We start from the raw sequence: 22,195 nt of genomic DNA, 5'->3' as shown, positions 1-22,195 counted from the left end.
TTAAAAAGAGATTAAGGACCAGAGAACGCAGTGGGTAAGGCACTTGCCTTGCATGTAGCCAACCTGTGTTCTGTTCCTGGAACGATATATGCGCCCCCCCCCCAAGCACTTTCCAAAAGTGATCTGTGAGTGCAGAGTGAGGAGTAATCCTGGAGCACAGCCAAGTATGACCCCCTCCCAAAACCAATAGAGCAATAAATTAAAAAAGAGATTAATTGATTTTCATAAGATGCTAAGGCAAGTAAATAACTGAGCCAGGGTTCATTCTGACATCTACTTCTGTGTTCAGAAGTCTTTCTGATACCATGACACTACTCTTAATGCAACAATTTTGTTTTTCATTGGGTCTACTGAGCTCATTTAAGATAGAATCAACACTGAAAAAGTCAGGAATACTGGAGAACAATACAGCAGAAATCCACAGTCCTAGCTGAGGCCCCATTGTCTTATGGACAGAAATCATGGGCTACTAAAGAAGGGAGAATTAGTTTATTAAGTAACACATACAAAGAATGTCGTTTAATTTTGTTTTGGAGGAGTTCCGGGGTTGGAACACACTCAACAATGCTCAGAGCTTACTCCTGGTTTTGTTCACAGGGATCACAACTGGTGGTGCTCCAGGTGCCATATGCAATTCTTGGAATAGCACCAGGGTTGACAGTATGCCAGGCAAATGCCTTACCCCCTTCTTACATAATCAATCTCTCGCCCAATTACAGCATTTTCATTCAACAAGATATTCCTAATTTAGCCTACAGCTCAACTTATTATTTTTTCAACTTATTATTTAGCAATAATTCAACTCAGCTAGATTATTGACAATATAATAATCATAGAATTTACATAACCTCACTTGGCATACCAGAGTCTTTGCCTACCTAGCTCTATCCAACTTTTTTGGTTAGGAGGACCCATTCTCATGTGTGAAAGCTGAAGAAATAACATGACACAGCCCCCATATGAACCACTAAATCCAGGGGGCTAGTTCACACCACAGTTGTGTGCACAGATTCATCTGATTGCAAAGATTTTGAATAAGAAACTGAAGACAATCTAGATAGGGCGAGGATTCTTAACCTGAGACACTATGATTTTCAGGGAGTTGACCAAAGAATACAAACCATTTTAGCTCAATGGAATTGGAATTTATTTTTTTAAATGTCTGCATATTGAGCTACATATTCCCCTGAAAGAGATGAAATTGTCTATATAAAATATTCTAGCATTCACAGAAACAAACTTTGTAAATTCAGACTCTGATACACTAAAAGTATCGCTTTGCTTATTAAAATAACATGTATGAGTGATTGCAAGGAATGCCTTTCATTAGCAAACAGCTGTGAGGTTTATTCCAAATTGGTGTGATGCCAAGTCTTCTGCTGGAAACCTGAATGCACTGATTTGCTCTTGTAATACCACGATAGGTTTTCATTATCTTTGATATGCCCATTATGGAAAGCACTAAAAATACATTTCCATATCAAGATTATATTTGAAAAGGGGTTATGTTTTTCTCTCTTATTCAGAGTAACCAAATGTAAGCAGCTATTAGTAGTACCATTGCTTTCACTGTTGAAAGCAATTTGGCTTTGTTTTAAGAGATTATTTTGCTTCCTTACCTAACCATATCCAATAGATTCCAAAAGATGAATAATACACACACCACATATTTCTCTTGGACTTCCTCTTGACTGGTGATCACCACAAAGAGGATGATTATTCTCTCTGTGAGCTAACAAAAAATAAAAATCAAGAATTAGGATCATCTGTTAAGCATTGAGGTAATTTTCTAATTTTAAAAACCAGAGTTCCTCTGAAAACTATGCTTTAAGTGGATATATGCATACTAAACTGTTTATACTATCTCTGAGGGAGCAGAGTTATAGGTGAATTGCATTTCCTCCCTTTTGGTTTTACTGATTCTCCAAGCTGTGTATGATGAATGAAAAGAGATGATGCTTTATCTGAATCAGGATTATTTCCTTTCTTGTGATATATGCACACATGGTCTTACTCTGGCAAGCTTTTGTTGAGTGTCTACTATATATTATAATGCTACCACTACCTATATGTAATGAAAATATGGGCCTTGTTCTAAAGGGTAGCATTGGAGAATATGGTGCAGAAACTGTAGCACAGTGTGAATAATGCTCGCAGGAAAGTGATATGTGTGGAAGCACAGGAGGGAGATACCTGCTAAGTGGAAAAGATTCTGAGAGATTTATGAAGACAGAGAACATACCAGTCAGGCTTTCAAAAATAGGTAGGGGGCAGAGAAAGTACAGCAGGTAGGGAGCCTGCCTGGCACATGGCCAACCCTAGTTCAATCCCCAGTGCCCCCTATAGTACCCTGAGCCTGCCAAGAGTGGTCCCTGAGCACAGAGCTAAGAGAAATCCTTGAGCATGACCCTAATACTTAAAAAAAAAGTCTGGATAGGCATTTTTCAGGTAGACTGGATTGGAAAAAAAGACTGAGGGCAGCCTCAGTAAAGAAGCAGACATGTGGAAATTCAGGTTGCACTGGCAAAGAAAAGAAAACCCTGGGTGAAGGATTGAGTTGGATGCATAGAAGAGATTAATAGGAGTTAAATTTAAAATATATTTGGAGCTGGGTTGAAAAGGATTTTAAATGCCATACCAATAAATTCCAATTTCATTCATAGGGAAGCCAAAACAGCTTTCGTTGGGGAGGGGGTCATGAGTTCAGGACTTAGTGGAGGAATAATATAATCCTAACCCTCATAAGCTACAGGAAAATAAAAAGGATCCAGCAAACAATTACAAATCACTGAGAATCCATACACTTGTGGTTAGCTCCAATTATTGCCTCCAAAATCATTTCTCTTTCCCCAATCAAAATTTAATTATACAATAAAAACCATATTTTATTAATATTCCTTATACGTGCATTATTTTACATGCATTTAATAGAGCACTTTACACTCAAGAATCAAGAATTTTGAGTGAGCATATTAATGATAAAGAAAACCAAGGATTTATATTTATCTTTTAAAACTTATTAAATAAAAGTGGATCAAGGAGTAAAGACTGAGACCATTTATGAATTAGAATCAGAGCTGTTATTCCTGGAAAGTCACCACATGCAGAGAAATACAAGATTTGCCAACAATGGGGCACATGATCAGAAATCCACACGTATAAGATATCTGAGGATGTTTGTGATTAGAGCAGTGAGTCAACAGGGTTCTTGTTTGGCTAAGGGAATTAGATGTGATTCAAATCTTAGTCATTCTATGGAAGCAATCCATATAGCTATTTTTCTTTATTCAGCATTTCCTTACAATGCACTAGCTTCTTGATTTAACTTAATTATGTAAGAATTTATGTATCTGAAATTATAATTACTGAATGATCTAAGCTTGTTGTCATAACACCTGGCAGGCTTTAGATATGAGATATTAACAGCAACCAAGTAAGTAGGCATCACCTCATCTTACATTTGATCGGTGCCTGCTAATTAGAAATGTCTTAATTTTTGATAAAAATCTCAGGAAGCCCAACAATAATGCACATACCTTGTATTCATGAGACCTGGGTTTCATGGTAATGCAAAAAAATAATCTCAGGAAATAAAACACATACGAGTGCATGCATACACACGTTTTAAATTATATTGTTAACTACTGGAAGGAAAAACAACTACTGCTTGCTAAGATCGATCAATAAGGACCCCTCTGAATATAGCCCAACACCACCCTTTTTCAGAAATTTGGAAGCCAGCAAAGTTAAGCGACTTGCCCAAATTAGAACCAGACCAGTGTGTGTGTGTGTGTGTGTGTGTGTGTGTGTGTGTGTGTGTTCTCCTGGTTCTCAGAGTTGTTAAAGCTATTCATATCAAACTGCCTCTTAATTGGTGAGTACAGAGGAGAAAAATCGCCTTAAAGAGAAGTTAAAACTATACAGTGAAACTATTGTATTGAAAATTTTCACTTGATAATCTGTGTATATTAGTCATGGAATTCTAATTGCATATATATAAATCAGCAATCAACATTCTCCCCCACCCCATCACAACACCCATACACACATGTGGGTATGTGAGAACTCCCATCCTCACTCAGTGTCAGTCTCCTTCTTTAAAAAAAAAATCATGCACTATTTAACTCTAACCTAAGCATCTTCAATGGCAACACAATGAGAAAACTTTAGTAGATATATTCCTCTCCTCTCTCTCTCTCTCTGTCTCTCTCTCTCTCTCTCTCTCTCTCTCTCTCTCTCTCTGTGTGTGTATGTGTTCCTGAGAATTGAACCCAGAGCTTCATACATGCATGCAAAGCAACTGACCTGAGTTTCATCCTTGGTTGATAGATTCTTACCTTGCTAAAAAAACCGAACTACCTAATATTCACTATTTTATTTGCTCTCTATAGTAACCCAAAGAAGGGCTGTAATTTTTATATAATTTTTTACAAAGACACTGCATTTTACAGGGTGAAAGTGACTTGTCTCAGGTCTGGATCTATAATCTATACAATGCGATTCCAAATCTCTTCTGATTTTTTTTCACTTGTGTTATTTTGGGGGCTACCCTACTATATAATAACCAGACTCTAGTATATTTTTTAAGCCTTCATTTAAAAGTTACACCAAGTGTGGCCCCTAAAATAAAACCAAACAAACAAAAACTTAAAGGCCTCCTTGATTTTCTAAATCAACATCAAATATTTAAGGTTTGACTTTTTTAATCTACCACTTTAATTTTACCACTTTTGGAGGTTTCCACTTGGGAGAACTAGTGCTTTGATGAAATTTACTTAAAAAAAACTAATTTTCTAATTCAACATTTCTTTTAAAAATAAGGTAATCAAATGCAGGTCCATTTGGTTTGGCTTTTCCTTCCTTCCTTCCTTCCTTCCTTCCTTCCTTCCTTCCTTCCTTCCTTCCTTCCTTCCTTCCTTCCTTCCTTCCTTCCTTTCTTTCTTTCTTTCTTTCTTTATTTCTTTCATTCTGTCTGTTTTTAGTTTTTTGGGTCACACCCAGTGATGCTCAGGACTTACTCTTGGCTCTGTGCCCAGGGATCACTCCTAGTGGGATGGGGGTCTGGAGACTTTATGGGATGCTGGCGATCCAGCCCTGGTCAGCTGCAAGAAGTGCCCTACCTGCTGTAATATTGCTTAGGCCCCTGTAAGTCCATTTGGAGTAAGGGGTTAGAAAGGAGAAATCTTCGTTTTTAACCTATATTTTTAAGACAGTAGTTATAAGCTTCTTTGGGATTCTTTTTTACTTTTATAAATTTAAAATATGAAAAGTATACTATATTCCTTATAAAATTTTAATTGATATGTATGCCTACTTGTATTTGCGAAATGTATTTACCAAACAAATGGATGTCTATAAGCAACTATTATAGTTTTGTGATTTCCCCTAACATGTGTGTATGTATGTGTGGGTTTTAATACGTAAAAATTTCTCTCTTAGGGGCTGGAGAGACAGCACAGAGAGTAGGGGGTTTGCCTTGCATGCAGCCAACCCGGGTTTGATTCCCAGCATCCCATATGGTCCCCTGAGTGCCACCAGGAGTAATTCCTGAGTGCAAAGCCAGGAGTAAGCCCTGTGCATCACCAGGTATGATCCAAAAAGTAAAAAATTTCTCTCTTGGACTCTTGGGTAGTTTCCAGATTTTTTCTACTATGAATAGTGCTGCAATAAACATAGGAGTTCACTTTTTCATTGCAATTAACAAGAATAGATGACTGGATAAAGAAACTATGGTACATATACACAATGCTACTCGGGTTTAAGAAAAGATGAAATCATGCAGTATGGATAGATCTGGAGAGTATCATGCTCATGAAGTTAGAAGGATAGAAGGAGAGGGACAGACACAAAATGATCTCTTTCATATTCGGGATATAAAGAAACAGTAGGAGAAATAGAAATGCCCAAAGTCAAGAGAAACTGGGAAGGGGTGGGATGAGGATGAACACTAGGATAATGGTGGAAAAAGTGGACACTCTGGTGGAAGGCATGTTTTATACATGAGACCCTACCACTTACAGTTTTGTTTAAACTACCATTTAAAGTTCTTTTTTTTTAAATTTTGGGTCACACCCAGCGTTGCACAGGGGTTATTCCTGGCTCATGCACTCAAGAATTACTCCTAGCGATGCTCAGGGTACCATATGGGATGCTGGGAATCAAACCTGGATGGGCCACGTGCAAGGCAAACACCCTACCCGCTTGCTATCGCTCCAGCCCCTACCATTTAAAGTTCTTAAATAAAAAAATATTTATGTACTCTTTAATCATGATAGATTCATTGCCAGTGGATTTTCCCTTTTCCCCTTTTATTATTATACATCATTTCAAAACTTACTAATAGTTTTTCCCTAACCATCAAAACAAAGATGCATGCGTAAAACATTTTAAATATGCAGAATGGGGACTGAGGAGTCAGACCAAGTATAGAGCTTATGTCTAGCATTATGTGAGGCCCAGAGTTCCATCTCCAGAACCTCCTGAACCTTCGAGCATCACCAACCATGGCTCTGGTGGCCAGCACCACCCGCCAGGTAAGCACTGCACAGCTGGTCTGAACACCCAACTGTCCGCCCTACCCCACTTCTCTGGATCTGGGTGCTGAGCTGCACGGGAAGAACAAAACAGAAAACAATCACCCTTCCCCTGCACACCACTAACACCATTTGATATACATGATTCTACTCACTCAACTAGCTAACAGTTCCAATTGCTTTTAGGAATAACTTATCATGGAAGACCAATTCCCTAAAAGAGAAAATGGTGGTGAATTAGAAATCTCGCAAAAACAACATGCAAAAAGCATCCCAAATAGAGTAGACCTGGTTTACAGGCCACTGCAGACAATTCAGACCTTGATTTTCAAGACACTGGACGCAATTTGCTGTAAGTATCATGCAAGTCACTCAGTCACATTCTCAACTACACTTACTTTATTTGAAAATGGGGAAACAGGAAACCAAGAATTGTTACACAACCTGAGAGGGGCTTTTGGTTATTTTAAAACAGAGTCATCCCTTAATAAGGAGTTCTTATTGTCTGCGAAACTCTAATAAGAGAAGGAAGATGAAAATGAAACTTTGGAAACTGTGTTGGAGACATTTTCCCAAAACCATTCATTTCTATGAAAAGCACAGAAGAGACTATGGATAAAAAAAAAAAAAGAAAAGAACCAAGAACTGGAAGGTAAAAAATGTCTCGAGATAAAGAGGAAGGCATAAGATATAATGAGGCATGATATAGTATTAATAAACAGCCCAGGACAGGAATGGTGTCATGTTCCTTCCCGTGGCACCCCCTGACTTATTTTCTCAGCTGAAAATAAACAGTTAAAAAAGTTAGCAGGGGAGGGGCTGGAGCAACAGTACAGCAGGTAGGGCGTTTGCCTTGCACGCTACCGACCTGGGTTGGATTCCCAGCATCCCATATGGTCCCCTGAGCACCGCCAGGGGTGATTTCTGAGTGCATGAGCCAGGAGTAACCCCTGTGCATCGCTGGGTGTGACCCAAAAAGAAAAAGAAAAAAACAAAAAAATCTTAGCAGGGGAAATTGGACTACACCTGGGTTCTCTGGGGCTATTACTGGTTTCGTACTCAGAGTGCCTCCTGGCAGTGTGGGGAATGGGCCTCACTGCAAGGCTAGCACCTTACCCCCTTTAATATCTCTCTAGCCCCCCTTAATGACTTTGAGCCCTGTTAACTATCAACTTTACATCCTTCCATTTGAATTAAAAGTTCCAATGTATATTTGTCATTGTTTGTAGTTACCAAACCAATATATAGTTTATCATAATATGTTTCTAGAGCAGAGGTTCCCAAACTTTTTTTCGGCCTACCACCACTCCTTTTAGGAAAAAAAAAAGACTCAGCTCTCCCCTGGGAATGTACTTTCTTTAAGCAAATATACAGAGAAAGCACTTTGGTAAAGACTACACTAGAGGGGCCGGAGCGATAGCACAGCGGGTAGGGTGTTTGCCTTGCATGCAGCCGACCCGGGTTCGATCCCCGGCATCCCATATGGTCCCCCAAGCACCTCCAAGAGTAATTCCTGAGTGCAAAGCCAGGAGTAATCCCTGAGCATCGCTGGGTATGACCCAAAAAGCATAAAAAAAAAGACTATACTAGAATTTTAATTAATAATGATTTCTGGGGTTTCTGTTATGCTTTTGTTGGATGGGAGGGGAGTTGGCCACCCGCTATGGTACCCAGAGGTTATCTCTGGCTCTGTGTCCAGCAGAGAGCCCTAGACAGTGGGAGACCATACACTGTGCTGGGAACCAGGGTCAGATCTGTGCAAGAAAAGCCTCTTGCCTGATGTACTATCTTTCTGTCTCCATTCTGGAATTTTTGCAACTCCAAAAATCAGATCTCTAAATTATACAGTAATTTCTTTTAGGAGGTAAGTCTACATAATTCTGGAAAGTATAAAATAATGTACATATTTTTTAGACATATTCGAAATGTTCCATTTTTTTTCTCTCCTCCAAATTTACGTAGACTGTTTCTTACATGCATTTTCTACCTTGGTATTTATTTATTTATTTATTGCTTTTTGGGTCACACCCAGCGATGCTCAGGGGTTACTCCTGGCTCTGCACTCAGGAATTACTCCTGGCGGTGCTTGGGGGACCATATGACTACATATGGATGCCGGGGATTGAAGTCCTGTTGGCCGTGTGCAAGACAAACACTTTACCGGCTGCACTATCGCTCCGCCTCCCTTGGTAATAAGTAAATGGCTTAATTTTGAAATATGCTGTTTTGAAAAATTAATATTAGCCAAGTTATCCTTAAAAAATAAAAGGCAAGGGGCTGGATGATAGCACAGTGGGTAAGGCGTTTGCCTTGCATGCTACTGACCCGGGTTCGATTCCCAGCATCCCATATGGTCCCCTGAGCACCGCCAGGGGTAATTCCCGAGTACAGCGCCAGGAGTAACCCCTGTGAGTCACTGGATGTGGCCCAAAAAGCAGAAAAAAAAAGTAAAAAGCCCCAAATCATGTCAATAAAACCATGATTTTAATTTTATCATTAATTCAAATTCATACAATCAGTAAGAGGTTAGAATTGGATTTCAATGCATTTCCAGGTCTATGATGAGACATTATAGTAGATAAACAGACAGATCTCTCCTTTCCATCTGTATTTAGCGTCAGAAAAATGAATGAGAAATGGGTGGGGAGCATCCTACTGTTTGGAGAGAAACAAAGGAAACTTTTTGCTTTCCCTTTGCCAGGGACCCCATGGTCAGATTTCCTTTGCTCATGCACAGCGCTGCACTGGTGATTATTCCGGATGCCCTGGGTGCTTCCTAAATCAGTAAATCATCTGCTGGCCCCTTTATCTCTGGAATCCCAGCCAGCAGAACTCTTAGCATCTCCCTTGCAGGCAGCATAAGGAAGTCAATTTGCAGCCTTGCACTTTGCCAGGCAAGCAGCAGAAGCTTTAACTCATAAGCCATCCTCCAGGCCCTTGACAGTCTATGCCGAGTATTATGGGTGGTTTCTTTCCCCGAAACAGCCCAGTGATGGCAAGTGATGCAATAACCAGTGATAGAGAAGGAGCCAGACATCAAACCACATGGGGTGGAGTTGGGATAGATATAGTACAGTGGATAAGACACTTGCCTTGCACTCAGTTGACCCTATTTTGATCCCTGATGCCGGATACGATGCCCTGAACACTTCTAGGAGTGATACCTGAGCCCAGAGCCCTGAGAAGAGCATGATGAGGTCCAACCCCAGCCAAAAAAAACAAACCCATGGCTAACCAGCTTCACAGCGGTGGCATTGTGAGAGTGGACAGAGGCTATGAAATTTTGTCCCCATGGAAGCTACCTGCAATGTCCTGCACAGATCCATATAGATCACTGCCTTGAAATTCTGTGCCTTGTTTTTATGGAATTCTCCTTACTGATGTGGATTACAAATTACTGATGTGGCTGCTTAGCTCCCACAAATTCAAGCTATAAAAAAAGATATGAAACAGATTTTATAGTAATGATAATAATGCACTGTAGCACTGTAGCACTGCCATCCCGTCGTTCATCAACTTGCTCAAGCAGGCACCAGTACCATCTCCATTGTGAGACTTGTTACTGTTTTTGGCATATTGAATACACCATGGGGAGCTTGCCAGGCTCTGCCGTGAGGGCAGGATATTCTCCGTAGCTTGCTGGGCTCTCCAAGAGGGATGAAGGAATCGAACCCAGGTCGGCACGTGCAAGGCAAATGCCCTGCCCACTGTGCTATGGCTCCAAATAATAATAATAATAATAATAATAATAATAATATAAGATTAAAGCCTACCTGTAGGAATCTAGGAAGAAGATGGTTTGATTCAATGCCAACAAATATGTGCAGCAACTCCAGCATGGAAATGGATTGGCAAAGTCGCATCACAAATCCAATAGCATAAAAAGTGTCAACCACTGAATCTGTTTCCAGTGAATGAAAAATATAGATAACGTTAGTAAAAAACTAGATCACAATCTAAATCTGTGCGTCACTTTGGAAAAAGAGTGAGATATTGTCTTCCTTTTCATTGTACATGTAAGACATTTACTAACAGACTTATAAAAGTATGAGAAATACAATGAAAACAAATACAACACTTCATACTGTGGTACATTTTAATTGCTTCTCTCCAGAAAGAATTAAAAACTTGAAGACTCCTAAGTTTTAGACAAAGTTATGGCTTTAGCTTTAGTTAGAGTAGTCCCCAAAGATTATATTTAAGCAATTTCCATATAAAAGGCACCAGTTAGAATATAGACAGTGTAAAAAGCATCTAGGTTGGAGGTGAGCTTATTTTAAAAGCTGTTAGGCCTGCAACTCTTCCACTGACAGGAAAACAACAAAATGGGAACAATAAGCTCTCATGGCTGTATAGAAAGGACATTAATGATAACAGAAGATCAAATAACAAGTATGAGCCTTGTTATATTATATGCAAATGTACATTTGATTAGTACTTTTTGATTTTTGTTAGTTTTTAACACTAGAGTTTGGAACTCTGATGGAGACTATTTTACAGTTTGCAGTGCAGAGAGGTGAAGTGGAAAGCAAAGAAATGTTTCTCCGACTAGGATAATTTTTTTTTTAGTTTAAATTGTTAAATGAGAGCCAGAGTGAAAGTACAGCAGGTAAAGTGCTTGCCTTGCATGTGGCCAATCCCTTTGATCCTTCACACCACACATGGTACCTGGGCACTGTCAGGGATAACTCCTGTGCACAGAGCCAGGACTAACCTCATGACCACTACAGGGTGTGGTCTAAAAATAACAAAAAGAAAAAAAAATTTAATGAAATCATACCATGCCAAGAACATTTCTGGGCAGCTCGCAAGTTAACAGAGCACATGCATTACCGGCTTTAGTCTCTAGGTTTGATCCCTTACACTGCTTGGACTTCAACAACCAAAATAAACATTTTCTACAGGAAGTCTTGGCTACTAGGGATCATGCACATCATCTAAAAAGCACAAAGCATAAGGCTTCTCTGAAGCTCTGTGAGATGGACGCTATGATCAGCACTCCCATTTTACAGACAATTTGTGATATCTGAGGCATGTCTTGCTCTTGCCCACAGCCTTGAACAGAGCATTATCAAGCATAAAATTCTGTGAAGAAAGAAGGTATAGCAGGTATTCTGGTAATTAGATTAGATTACTGTTGAGCTACTTAATTTACACATTAACTCAAAACCCCATATTTAGTTGTTTTCAGTCTGCCATCCATATGAACAAATTATGTTCCTTTTACATTAGCAATTATAATTATATGACAGGCTAATAATTAAGAAATAAGTGCACTGCTACGAACAATTTTCCTGCTGGAAAAGCTCAAAAACATGTTTGTTGCATGTAACGGGTGCTGTGAATGGCCTGTAATATGCCCACCAAGCTACAGCTTACTTTCAAGACATAGGAGTGAAGATTGTTTTCTAAAAACACCAAGGCAATTTTTCTATAACCTATTTTCTCTGCTAGGAGAAGCCCAACATTCTGTTGGAATTCAAGCCTTAGGTCATAACGCTGGAGACTCTTAATAAACCAGGAACTCATCTGTACATTTTCAGTAATAAAAGGCAGCATACAACTGTCTATAGTACATTCTCAATATGAGTAGACTCATTTCCTTATGATACAGAATTCTGAATTGATGATCACAGCATGACTTCCCCCCAGCTATCTTCTTCATGTTTGTTTTTAGCTGAAACCAGCACTTACTCAAATTGTCAAGTCACCCAACAGTTGTAAACTGTGATGACACTGATCCACGAGAGATGGAGCATGAATATTATTTTGACAGTCATTTAGTGATTCACTTTTTAAAAAATTGAAATGCTGTTTGAAATATTTACTTTTTAGGAAACTGGGGGAAGCTTATGACAAACTATCAATGCCAACTCTGGTATACGTGATGAGTCATCTACAAAGCATGGCATTTTCTTAGAGACAGATGACTCCTTCAGGGAACCAAATAGCAATAGTGAATATTATGTGAGATATTCACTTATTAATAGTCTCCAGTTACCTTCAACTTGGAGAATAAACACATGGGAAGAATTTGGCTAATCTAATGTCACACTGAAATTCTCAGACTTCCTCGAAGCACACCAAATCTGCTAAGGTTTGATCCAGACCCCCGTAAAAAGGAAGGCAACAGCACCGCTTCAATGCCACGGTCTGTTTGCCAGGCAAACTGTCCACTCAGGACGAAGCCAAATTCCTTTCCCTTCTTCCCCTTCCTCCACTTGGCTTTTGCAATAAGCAAGAAATCTTGTTACTGAAAAATATGATTAACTTTGAGAGTGTAGGATATTAGATGAGGTTCACAGAAGTTTAAAAGTTAATTTAGCATGACCGGGTGAGAAAAAGGATTAAAAGTTAAAAATTTTGAAGTTTTACCTATTCCAAATGAAAAGAATCTGACTGTCATATTCGTAAATATCCATGAGTGGCCACAGAACTGGATTAAGTAGTAAATGAAAAGATAGGCATTCTTCCTATACCTACAAATACAGAAAAATAATCATGAATACTTCCAAAATAATAATCCCTTCAGTATTATACATAAGCCCTTTAACCTATGCATCATCCAGGCAGTAAGAAAAATTATTCCATACAACAGTCTTCTATTTGATTATGCCCCAACACCCACCAGATTATTCTTCTTTAAGGGGCAGACATTGGGTCGCACTTGGCAGTGCTCAGGGATTTCTCCATATGGATCCTAGTAGGGTTTGAGGAACCATATAGGGTAGGTGCCAGGGATCTAACCGGGTTTACGGTAATGCAAGGAAAAAGCCCTACCCACTATACTAGCTCTCTGGGCCACCAGCAGATTTTGAAGGGTGCATTGCATATGCACTCTGCAAAATAAGCAAAGCATATGTTTATAGTTCTATTTCAAAATTTACCTTTTTTGGATTAAAAGTGATTTCTTTCCATTTTGACAAAGTTCTAACCTTCCTGTTCACCATGACTGAAAGTCATCTTTGCAAACTGCCTTGATTATTTGGAGGATGTGGGTCACAGGTGCTCAAATGGCTCAGGTTGCTAAGAGTAGACCTTCAGAGGTAACTGATTTAGTTACAGAGGGAAACAGTGAAGGGATCATCCCAAAGGGTAATTTGTTCAGTAATCGGAGTGGGAGAGGGGAGATGTTGGGGCACATCAAGTAGTGCTCAGGGGGCTATTACTGTTTCTGTGCTCAGGAGTGACCCTTGACTGTCATGGGACCATATGCAATGGGGGTCTGCTTCAGAGGTATGCAAAGGCATGCACTTTAGTCCTTAAATGATCTCTCTTCCCTTGTAATTGGGCTTTTGAGTGCATGACGTGAGGGGTTAGTATGTTACCCCTGGGTCAGAGAGAGATAACACAGAGGGTAGAGCATTTGCCTTGCAGCTGACCTGGGTTCAATCCTTGGCACCCCACATGGTCCCCTGAACCCTGCCAGAAGTGATCTCTGAGCCCAGATCCAGGAGTAAGCCCTGAGCACCTTCAGGTGTGTCCCTCAAACGCAAATACATATAGCAACTATTTCCTTCACCAAACACATGAGAAAGCTCATGCCAGAAACTGGCTACATTTTTAATGGATCACTAAAAGTGGTGGAGAGAAAGCACAAGTGTTAAATAAAGTCATGTAGATGATCCCAGTTTGATCCCTGGCACCGAATCCCCCTGGCATCGCTGCGTGCAGCCATACAAGGCCTGGCAGTGGCAAGGGGTGTGTCCCTGGAGGCTCCCTGTGCCTAAGAGTGTCCTAGTAACCTTGGGCTCTCAGATGCTGAATCACCAGCCAAGTTAGTGAGAAAGTTGGGGGACGGCCCCAGGCCTCCTGAGCAAAAGATGGGAGGCCCCCCAAAAGGGGGCAGGAGGAGAAGGATCACTAGGGGGAAAATAAGGGAAGATTGACGGCTACCCATTTTGAGGGAGCTTAAAGGAGCATCCCTTGCAGCATTCCCCCGGGGCTCCTAAGGGTTACAAGATGGTTTTGCTTCAAGACACAGTTTTCTCCACAATGGAGATGTGAAACCTCTGAGCACGAAGTTGCCAAGCAGATACAGTATCGAGGAGGTCAGGAGGAGGAATTCCTGCATGAAAGCCACGTCAGTGTCCCTGGGCGTGGTGGTGTCTAGCCAAACTCTCACTCACTCGGGGGCCTTTGCCTAGTATCACTGCGGCTTCCCTGACACTTATCCTAGAAACTGCAAGTGCGATGGGTGTTTCCGCACCCGAGCTTCCTAAAAGTCTCCCTGTAACCAGACGGGACGGGAGGAAGGGAAGAGGGCGCCCAAAAGGCAGGGGTGGGGCCCACGCAGCCTATCTGCTCCCACTTGCTCCTCTGTTAAGGGAAAACTGTGCAGAGAACAGACAGGCTGCAGGGGAGTGCCCGGGCAGCTCCCGCCCCTCCCCGCACGCCCCCTCCCCGTCCCGCCTCTGCCGAGCGCCCTACCTGGGCTGCTGCCAGGCGGACAGTGACACGAGTCCCATGGGCAGCCGCGGCCAGGCCCTCCAGCGCCGTCTGGAAAGGAGCAGCCGCGGGGGAGACGGGCGGGGCGGCCCGGCTGCGGCCGCGCGCGGAAGGGCGGAGCCAGTCCAAAGTCAGCAATTTGGGGGGGCTGGGGCGGGGGGGGGGATAGAAGGGGTGAGACTGGGGTTGGGGAGGGGGAAGTTGGGCAACACTCGGCGGTGCTCCGCACTTGCTCCTGGCTCTGCGCTCAGGAATCACTCGTGGCCAGGCTTCAGGGGACCATATGGGATGCCCAGGATCGAACCCGCGTTCAGCCCCCACATTCAACAATTTACCAAAATTAAAAGAGAGAGACAGAAAGACGAGAGACAGATAGGGAGAGAGACAGAGACTGGGACAGAGACAGAGACACAGAGAGAAAGAGAGACAGAGAGAGACACACAGAGAGAGAGAGACAGAGACAGAGAGAGACAGAGAGAGAGAGAGCCCAAAGTCATACTTGGGGCCATGGAAACCCACTTCCCCAAAGTTTCTGCAGCTGCTGGAGTGCTCTGCAGGGCTGGGGACTGCTTTCACAGCCAATTCAGGAAAGTTTCTGGAGCTTTGTGACAATGACAATGAATGGCTTCTTCCTGAGTCGGGGATATATAAACCTCCAAAGTGAGGACCGCTGCTGTTATTCATTTACCTTTGAGGGTGGTAAGAGGATGCTGGCGAACATATGCGTTCTCCAGACTTTTCAGTAAGGGCCCAGAATCATCCAAGATGCCCCTGAGCTCCTTGAAACCTCCCTGGTGCTCACAAATCCTTTTACATGTTCTTCATGCTTCCTTCTGCAGAACACTTTTCGAAGCTCTTTCTCTGACCTCTGGCCCTCTAGTCTCCCTGTCTCAATACGCAAGTGACCCGCCTGCTTCCTGTTCTCTCCTAGGAAATAACCCCCAGATAAATGGAAATTGAACAAGCCAGACTCCAGGAGCAAATATGTGAGGACTTTAAACGCCCGGCTGCTTCTGTAAGCTCAAATGGTTTCATTCTCTTTGGGGAGGGGGATTGATTTAACTTTGTTTTAAGGCTCTATGGGTCTGTGCTCAGGGATTCCTCCTGGCTGTGCCTAAGGATCACTCCTGATGATGCTCTGGGAACCATTTGTGGTACTGGAAAGGAACCACCTCTGTCGGCCAAGTGGAAGGCAAGCGATCTATTCCCATACCATCTCTCCCATGCCCCCAGCACTCCTCCATATTTTAGCAATTAGCCATTGGGCTGGATTACCAAACATTACTGGGCAGCATAATGTGGAGGTATGTAGTGCGTAATGTGGAGAAAGAGGTGAATAGAAGTGACTAAGGACATTGCTGGAGGGTATCGAGTTTGTTGGTGATGGTAAAGGTGCAGAAATTGGGCATATCAAAGTCCTAAACCTTAGTACTATAGTAAACATACTAACTATAATAATGGGCAAAAAGTTAAAGAGTTGGAAAGTAGCACTCCCATTTTACCTGAAAGGAAATTTAAAAAATCTAAAGTCACCCTTAGTTCAGTCAGACAGTGAAAAAAGACAGTATTCAAGCTTTGAGATCAGCTTTTTATGTTACCCCATTGGGTCTTAGGTTTTTCCACACAGACCTCTCACCTCGTAGCGCTTCTCACACCTCTAGATTTCTTGGCCATGTCTGCCAAACCCTCCCCTCCCTCAGAGACTCACCCCTTCTCCATAGTCTCCAGTCTCTCTTCACTGTTGCCCCATCGGTTGTCACCCTCTGTCCCCTGTACCACCATCAACACCTTTGGCTTTTCCCATCTTCATTTCTCCCCTGTGCTACTCTAAAACATGGTTCATCTTTCTGCTCCTGTCTTGGTGCAATTTTCTCTCTCCTCCTTCTTATCGTTCTTTGGCTTCCCTCTCTCTTTTCAGGTTGTTCTTTCAATTCCTTTCTGTCTTCCTGTTTCCTTGCACCTGCACCTCGCAGTGTGTACTTTCCTTCCTGACACTCTCCCCAAGACCCTGTCAGGGACCTGTGTTCCCTTCTTCCCCAACTCCCCATCCAACCAGCCACTATACTGCAAGAATCTTCTTTGGGATCATTTGATCCTAAGGGGAAACTGTCTTACTAGCAAACACGGGAGGCTAATCTGTGGCTCTGTGTCCAGCCGGAGCAAGAAGAGAGAAAGAAAGTCCTAGGTGGTCTGGAGTGATGTGGAAAGAAGGCAGAAAGGCTGCCCAGAGGAAGTGGACCAACCGTTATCACGCAACACAGCCTCTGTGACCAACTATTATCACTCAACACAGCCTCTCTGTGAACATCCTCAATCTCCTTCACTAGTCTACTGCATTTACTAACTTTACATCTTCTCCCTAAACTCTGGAACTGTCCTACTTTTCTCACCCCAGCCCCATCCTCTCTCTATGTGGATCCCTTTCTCTTACTCTCTGTTTCCTCAATGGTCTATGGCCCTTTTTTTTCGATTTGCTACCATCCTTCAATAGAGACATCCATCCCACATAGCTTTATTTTCTTGCAGACAATGACTAAATACATTCTCTTCAGTCCCCAATTTTTTATTTATTTTATTCTTTTTTATTTGGGGGGAGTATCACCACACTGGGTGATACTCAAGAGCTACTCCCAACTCTGTGCTTGGGGTGCTAACCATGTGATGACAAGGATCAAACCTGGGTCACTGCATGGAAGGCAAACATTTCAACCCCTGTACTCTCTGGCCCAGACCCCGGCTTTTAAAATAAACAGCAATTCTAGCCTTTCAACAGCTCTGAGTGTTTCTACACAAAAACTTCTATTGAATTCCAACTGAAACTATTTCACTTAGCATAATAATATCGTTTGTCCCAAATGGCATACTTTTCTCTTTTTAATGGCAGAGTAGTAATACATTGAGTCTATACACCACAGTTTCCTTATTCAGGTAGCTGTTGATGGTAATTTATGATCTGGTTAGAATATTCTATAACCCAATCATTTAGTCTCTATCTGAAACAAACATTCTCTGTAAAAACCTATTCCCTAGAAAAGCTATCAGGTATAAGTGATATTAAATATTCATTCATCATTGGCTTGATATATCCATTCTCACAGGATTGTTTATCAAAAGTATTAAGCAATACCTTGTGGTAGCTTGACCCTTCTTGACTATTTGGGGGAGAGTGGACTTGATAGTAAAAGTCCTAGTTGCCCCCTTCAAATACTTACAATTTCATGAAAGGATAGGCATCTTTATTTTAACTGTTTTCAGAAGCAGAAATAAAGAGCTCCAGGACCCAAGAGTCCTAGTATATGGGTAAAAGTTTGTATTGTACATGATCTTTATTTAGTCCAGCTTTTGGTCACACCCCACATGCTTAGGGCTACTCGCAGCTCTGGGATCAGGGCTGGATCTCAGTGGTATCCAGAGGAACCATGTGCTACTGGGGATCAAACCTGGGCCTCTGTCATGCAAAGCTTGTTTACTAACCCTTTGGGGCTATTTCCCCAACCCCTGATCTCCTGACTCTTAAGACCAAGCTTTAAGTAAACCTAACGCTTTACCTAGAGCAACCTAGAGAAGACTTGTCATATTTTGTGTTTTCAGGAACGATCTTCTAAGTAATATTAAAATAAGGAGGACTTGATAGTTATGAATAACGAATAAATGCACTGCCACTATATTTCATTTAGTACTTCCCTCTGTGAATTTTGTTCATGTCCCTTTTCAATTCTCCTCCCATTTTTAATTCAGTTGACCTTTGGAAAACTAAGTTATTTCTGTTTTAGTCTGGTATACAGACAGACAACATCAAAAGTAAATCTACTCCCCAAATTGCAATTCTTTGGTGCATTCCAATGCTTAGCTAATTGATTTTTGTTCCTATCTCTAGTTTAAGGTGATCTCCATTGTTGGACATTATTAAGCTATTGGATCTTTCCAGTTCATTTTCTGTTTTCTAATGATGTCATACTCCTCTCAATTTTCAAAGGGGAACTTGGAGTAGAGTATTTTCAATTCTTTAACTTTCTATTTGATTCAACAAACGGGCTCACATCACAGACCAGCTTTGTGCCAGACAAGGGGTTAAGGGCTGGACTTTTATGAACTAGCAGGCGTGTTGTTGCTCTTCAGCCAAAATGGCAAACTGAGTGTGACTTCCTTGATCTGTTTCGTGCGTCAAATCTTGGTATTGTTTTGCTGTTCTTGTCATGAAGCATGGGATTGTCTATGAATAATATAAATTTGAGTGTTTCACTACATTTTAACATCTCTGCTTTTTAATTTCTTCCCCCCACCTTTTTTTTGGCTGTAGTGTAATCACATCTGATTTAGTTTTTGTTAAACTGCTAATGTTGTGATGCTGTCCAGATGAAATAACTAGAACTTTACCCTAAATCTTTGTTACCTCATTTTTTAAGTATAAAATAATCTGTCTATCTTGAAACTATGGTCCTCTTGTTATAAAGATATGCTCATATTACATAGTCACTAACCTATATACAAGTAAGGCTTTGGGAACTTTTATCTAATTCTGGCTAGGTATGGGCTTCAGAGCAAATTGCAGGCAGTCGTTTTGTTACATCTGTAAAATGAAATAAATAAACTGCTTTCTGTTCATGACCACTGTGACTAAAGCAAGTTCAAGGGCCTTGCTAATGACAAATGTCAAAATTATTGTTAAATAGATCAAGGGTTAACTATTGCTATTCTTGAAACTAAACAATTTATGTGAATTAACTTTTACCCCTTCAGCAAAGTACAATGGGAGTACAATTATCTTCATTTTTCAGATATGGAGAGGAATACAGATCTTTTAAGCAGGTTTCCCAGAGTTAGTACTGCTAGCAAGAAATAAAGAAACAGTTCAAACTCGCAGCCTTTATGCACATCATCTTCTTTTTATACGCGGAATTTTTTAAAATTGCTTTAGAACTCTAGAAGTTGGTATTTACTAAACAAACAGAACATTGGCTAGTTTTCACACTAATCAAAATTCCAGCTTGTGTTCCAGAGGATATGTTTTCCCCTCCAACTTAATTTAATTACAGCTGAAGCTGTTCAGATATCCATCCATCACCATTACATTTTCCGTGGCAGCTGTCATATTAAAACGATTGAATCTATCACCCTCAAGGCATGTTAAGACACGACTAATAGACCTTTCTCCCTTGACTGTGTCTTTTGTTCCAGCTGTTGCCTTATCACTCCCCTTCTGCTCACAGCCAACTTGGCATGCTTCTCAGACCTCATTTCCCTGAGTTTTCTTCTTCACTAGCATTAGCGACTGCTTCTTCAAACTCCTCAGGCCCAAGACCTCTGCTGTCCTCTGCCTGTGCACTACCTCTTCCTTCTTCTGAAGATCTTTCTCACTTCAACATTGTGTCTGTCTCTTCATCATCCTCAGAACTTTAGGAAAATGAGCTTTGGGTCTGCCTCCCTCCTCTCCTCCTGGCATGATGTCATGTAATGCATAGCTACTCATGAAATTGTGCTTAATGTTATTTGAAATGGTTGCCTATTATTGAGGATTCTGGGAGGTAACCCTAAATACTATAAGTCTTTGAGAGTGGTAAATAACTATGCCAAGAAAATCATGAATGTTAACTATTAAGGGAAGATTTTTTTTCCCACACATGGGAGACTATGCATGTTTGAAGGCCCTGGGGAGAACACTATAGAGAATAAGAGATTAAATCCCTTAAGAGAATGAGTTGAGTAGAAGTTATCTGGAGTAGGAATGAGAGGAGGACTTCTGGAAAAAGCACACACTTTTCCAGAAGTGTGGCCTGGCATTCTGGCACTTGCTCTTCTGAGGGGAGAGTCCTCCAGTCTCAGAAAACAAAGGTGTTCAAATTTATGTGAGCATCAGAAAAATTCGAACAGGAAAGACATTGTTCTTCCCAAAAATATATTGTGTTGGAGTTTTTGACTCGGCTTATTTTTTGGCTTTGATTTTTTTTAATACACTTGGTATTTTTGGTTTTGATGGCTTGAGAACTGCCTTCAAAAGGGTACTTGTTTCATCTTCAAGATGTGTGAGTATGACCCCACTAAGGCACAAGACTAAATTGTACCTGTTACAGTGTCAGTGAAGGGGAATGGCAGTATGCTGTAATCCAGCTATTTTAATTGGTCCTTTTAAATCACTCATGCTGGCCCAAAGAGATAGTATCATGGGTAAGGAGTTTGCTTTGTATGCACCCAACCTGGGTTCTATTCCTGGTACCCCTATGGTCCCCCAAGCCTTGCTAGGAGTGGTCCTTGATCTCAGAGCCAGTAGTGAGCCCTGCCACCCCTGGGTGTGGCCCCCAAACCAAAATAAATAAACAAATCACTCCTGCTAAAAAGGTAGCCAGTCAAAATACATCATGGGATGCTGGGAGTGGGAAATGGTGAAAGATAAAAGAGAGCACTTAGCAAGGCACCAGTTTGACCCCACCCTTGCACGGGGGGGTTGGGGGGGGAAGGGGGGGAGAAGGCAGATGTCTTTGACCCCTCACTACAGGAAGACAGCAATTCTCACCATGCAGCAAGTGGCCAGAAAACAAGAAAATCTTGAGGAGACAGAGTCATTGAGTCATACAGACTTTGGGAGGCCGTGACAGTATAGAGTAACAAATCTGAGCTGTGGAACTCAATTGATTTTGTTTATTTTTTGGGTCTGCTATGAAAGAGAACCATGAGCAAGGTGGTTTCAAACAATATGATTTATTTTCTCCCAGTTCTAGGGATTAGAAACTCTAAATCCAGGTGTCAGCAGAACCATATTCTAGGTGAAATCAGTAGAGGAGGATTTTGTCTTGTTTCTTCCTATCTCTGGTGGATGTGACTAGTCCTTGGAATTCCTTGACTTGCAAAGATCAATTTTTTGCTCCTTCTTCATGTGTATTTTTCATGTGTGTGAGTGTGTGTATGTGTGTATAAATGTGCATATATTATCCTGAATAATTTGTGATATTGAATTTGTGTCACCCACTAAGATTCACTTAGATTTCAAGAATTAATGCACAATGATGGTTTATGATTTATCACTGACAGGCATATGTGGGGGACAAGAAACCTAAGAAGGAAGTGACCATCATCTAGGGTTGTCTATATTACTAAGTGCCCTTGTTACTCAGTGTAGAACTACGTCACAGACTTTCTGTCCCACCTTTCTCTCTTACCCTTGCTTTGCATTATATGCCATTGTAAAATGTATCCCCGTGCTCTCCTTTACTCTTATT

At 41.3% G+C, this 22,195-nt stretch overlaps 1 protein-coding gene across 1 annotated transcript in view; it reads right to left on the bottom strand.

The window, feature by feature from the left end:
• The window catches only part of HACD4 (3-hydroxyacyl-CoA dehydratase 4), a 31,659-nt gene extending 16,634 nt beyond the window's left edge, over nt 1-15,025 (bottom strand). Inside the window, exons 1-4 of the mRNA XM_004600178.3 lie at nt 14,964-15,025; nt 12,909-13,012; nt 10,307-10,434; nt 1,620-1,732 (exon numbers count right to left, since the gene is read on the bottom strand). Of these exons, the coding sequence (XP_004600235.1) occupies nt 1,620-1,732; nt 10,307-10,434; nt 12,909-13,012; nt 14,964-15,001 (383 nt within the window). The 5' untranslated portion in view covers nt 15,002-15,025. The remainder of the gene's footprint in view (nt 1-1,619; nt 1,733-10,306; nt 10,435-12,908; nt 13,013-14,963) is intronic.
• Nucleotides 15,026-22,195: the final 7,170 nt, after the last annotated feature.

This window comes from Sorex araneus, chromosome 1 (genome assembly GCF_027595985.1).
Source record: "Sorex araneus isolate mSorAra2 chromosome 1, mSorAra2.pri, whole genome shotgun sequence".
NCBI classification, from domain to species: Eukaryota; Metazoa; Chordata; class Mammalia; order Eulipotyphla; family Soricidae; genus Sorex; species Sorex araneus.
Note: the sequence above shows the minus strand (reverse complement) of the source record. Positions and strands in the feature narration are given on the sequence as shown.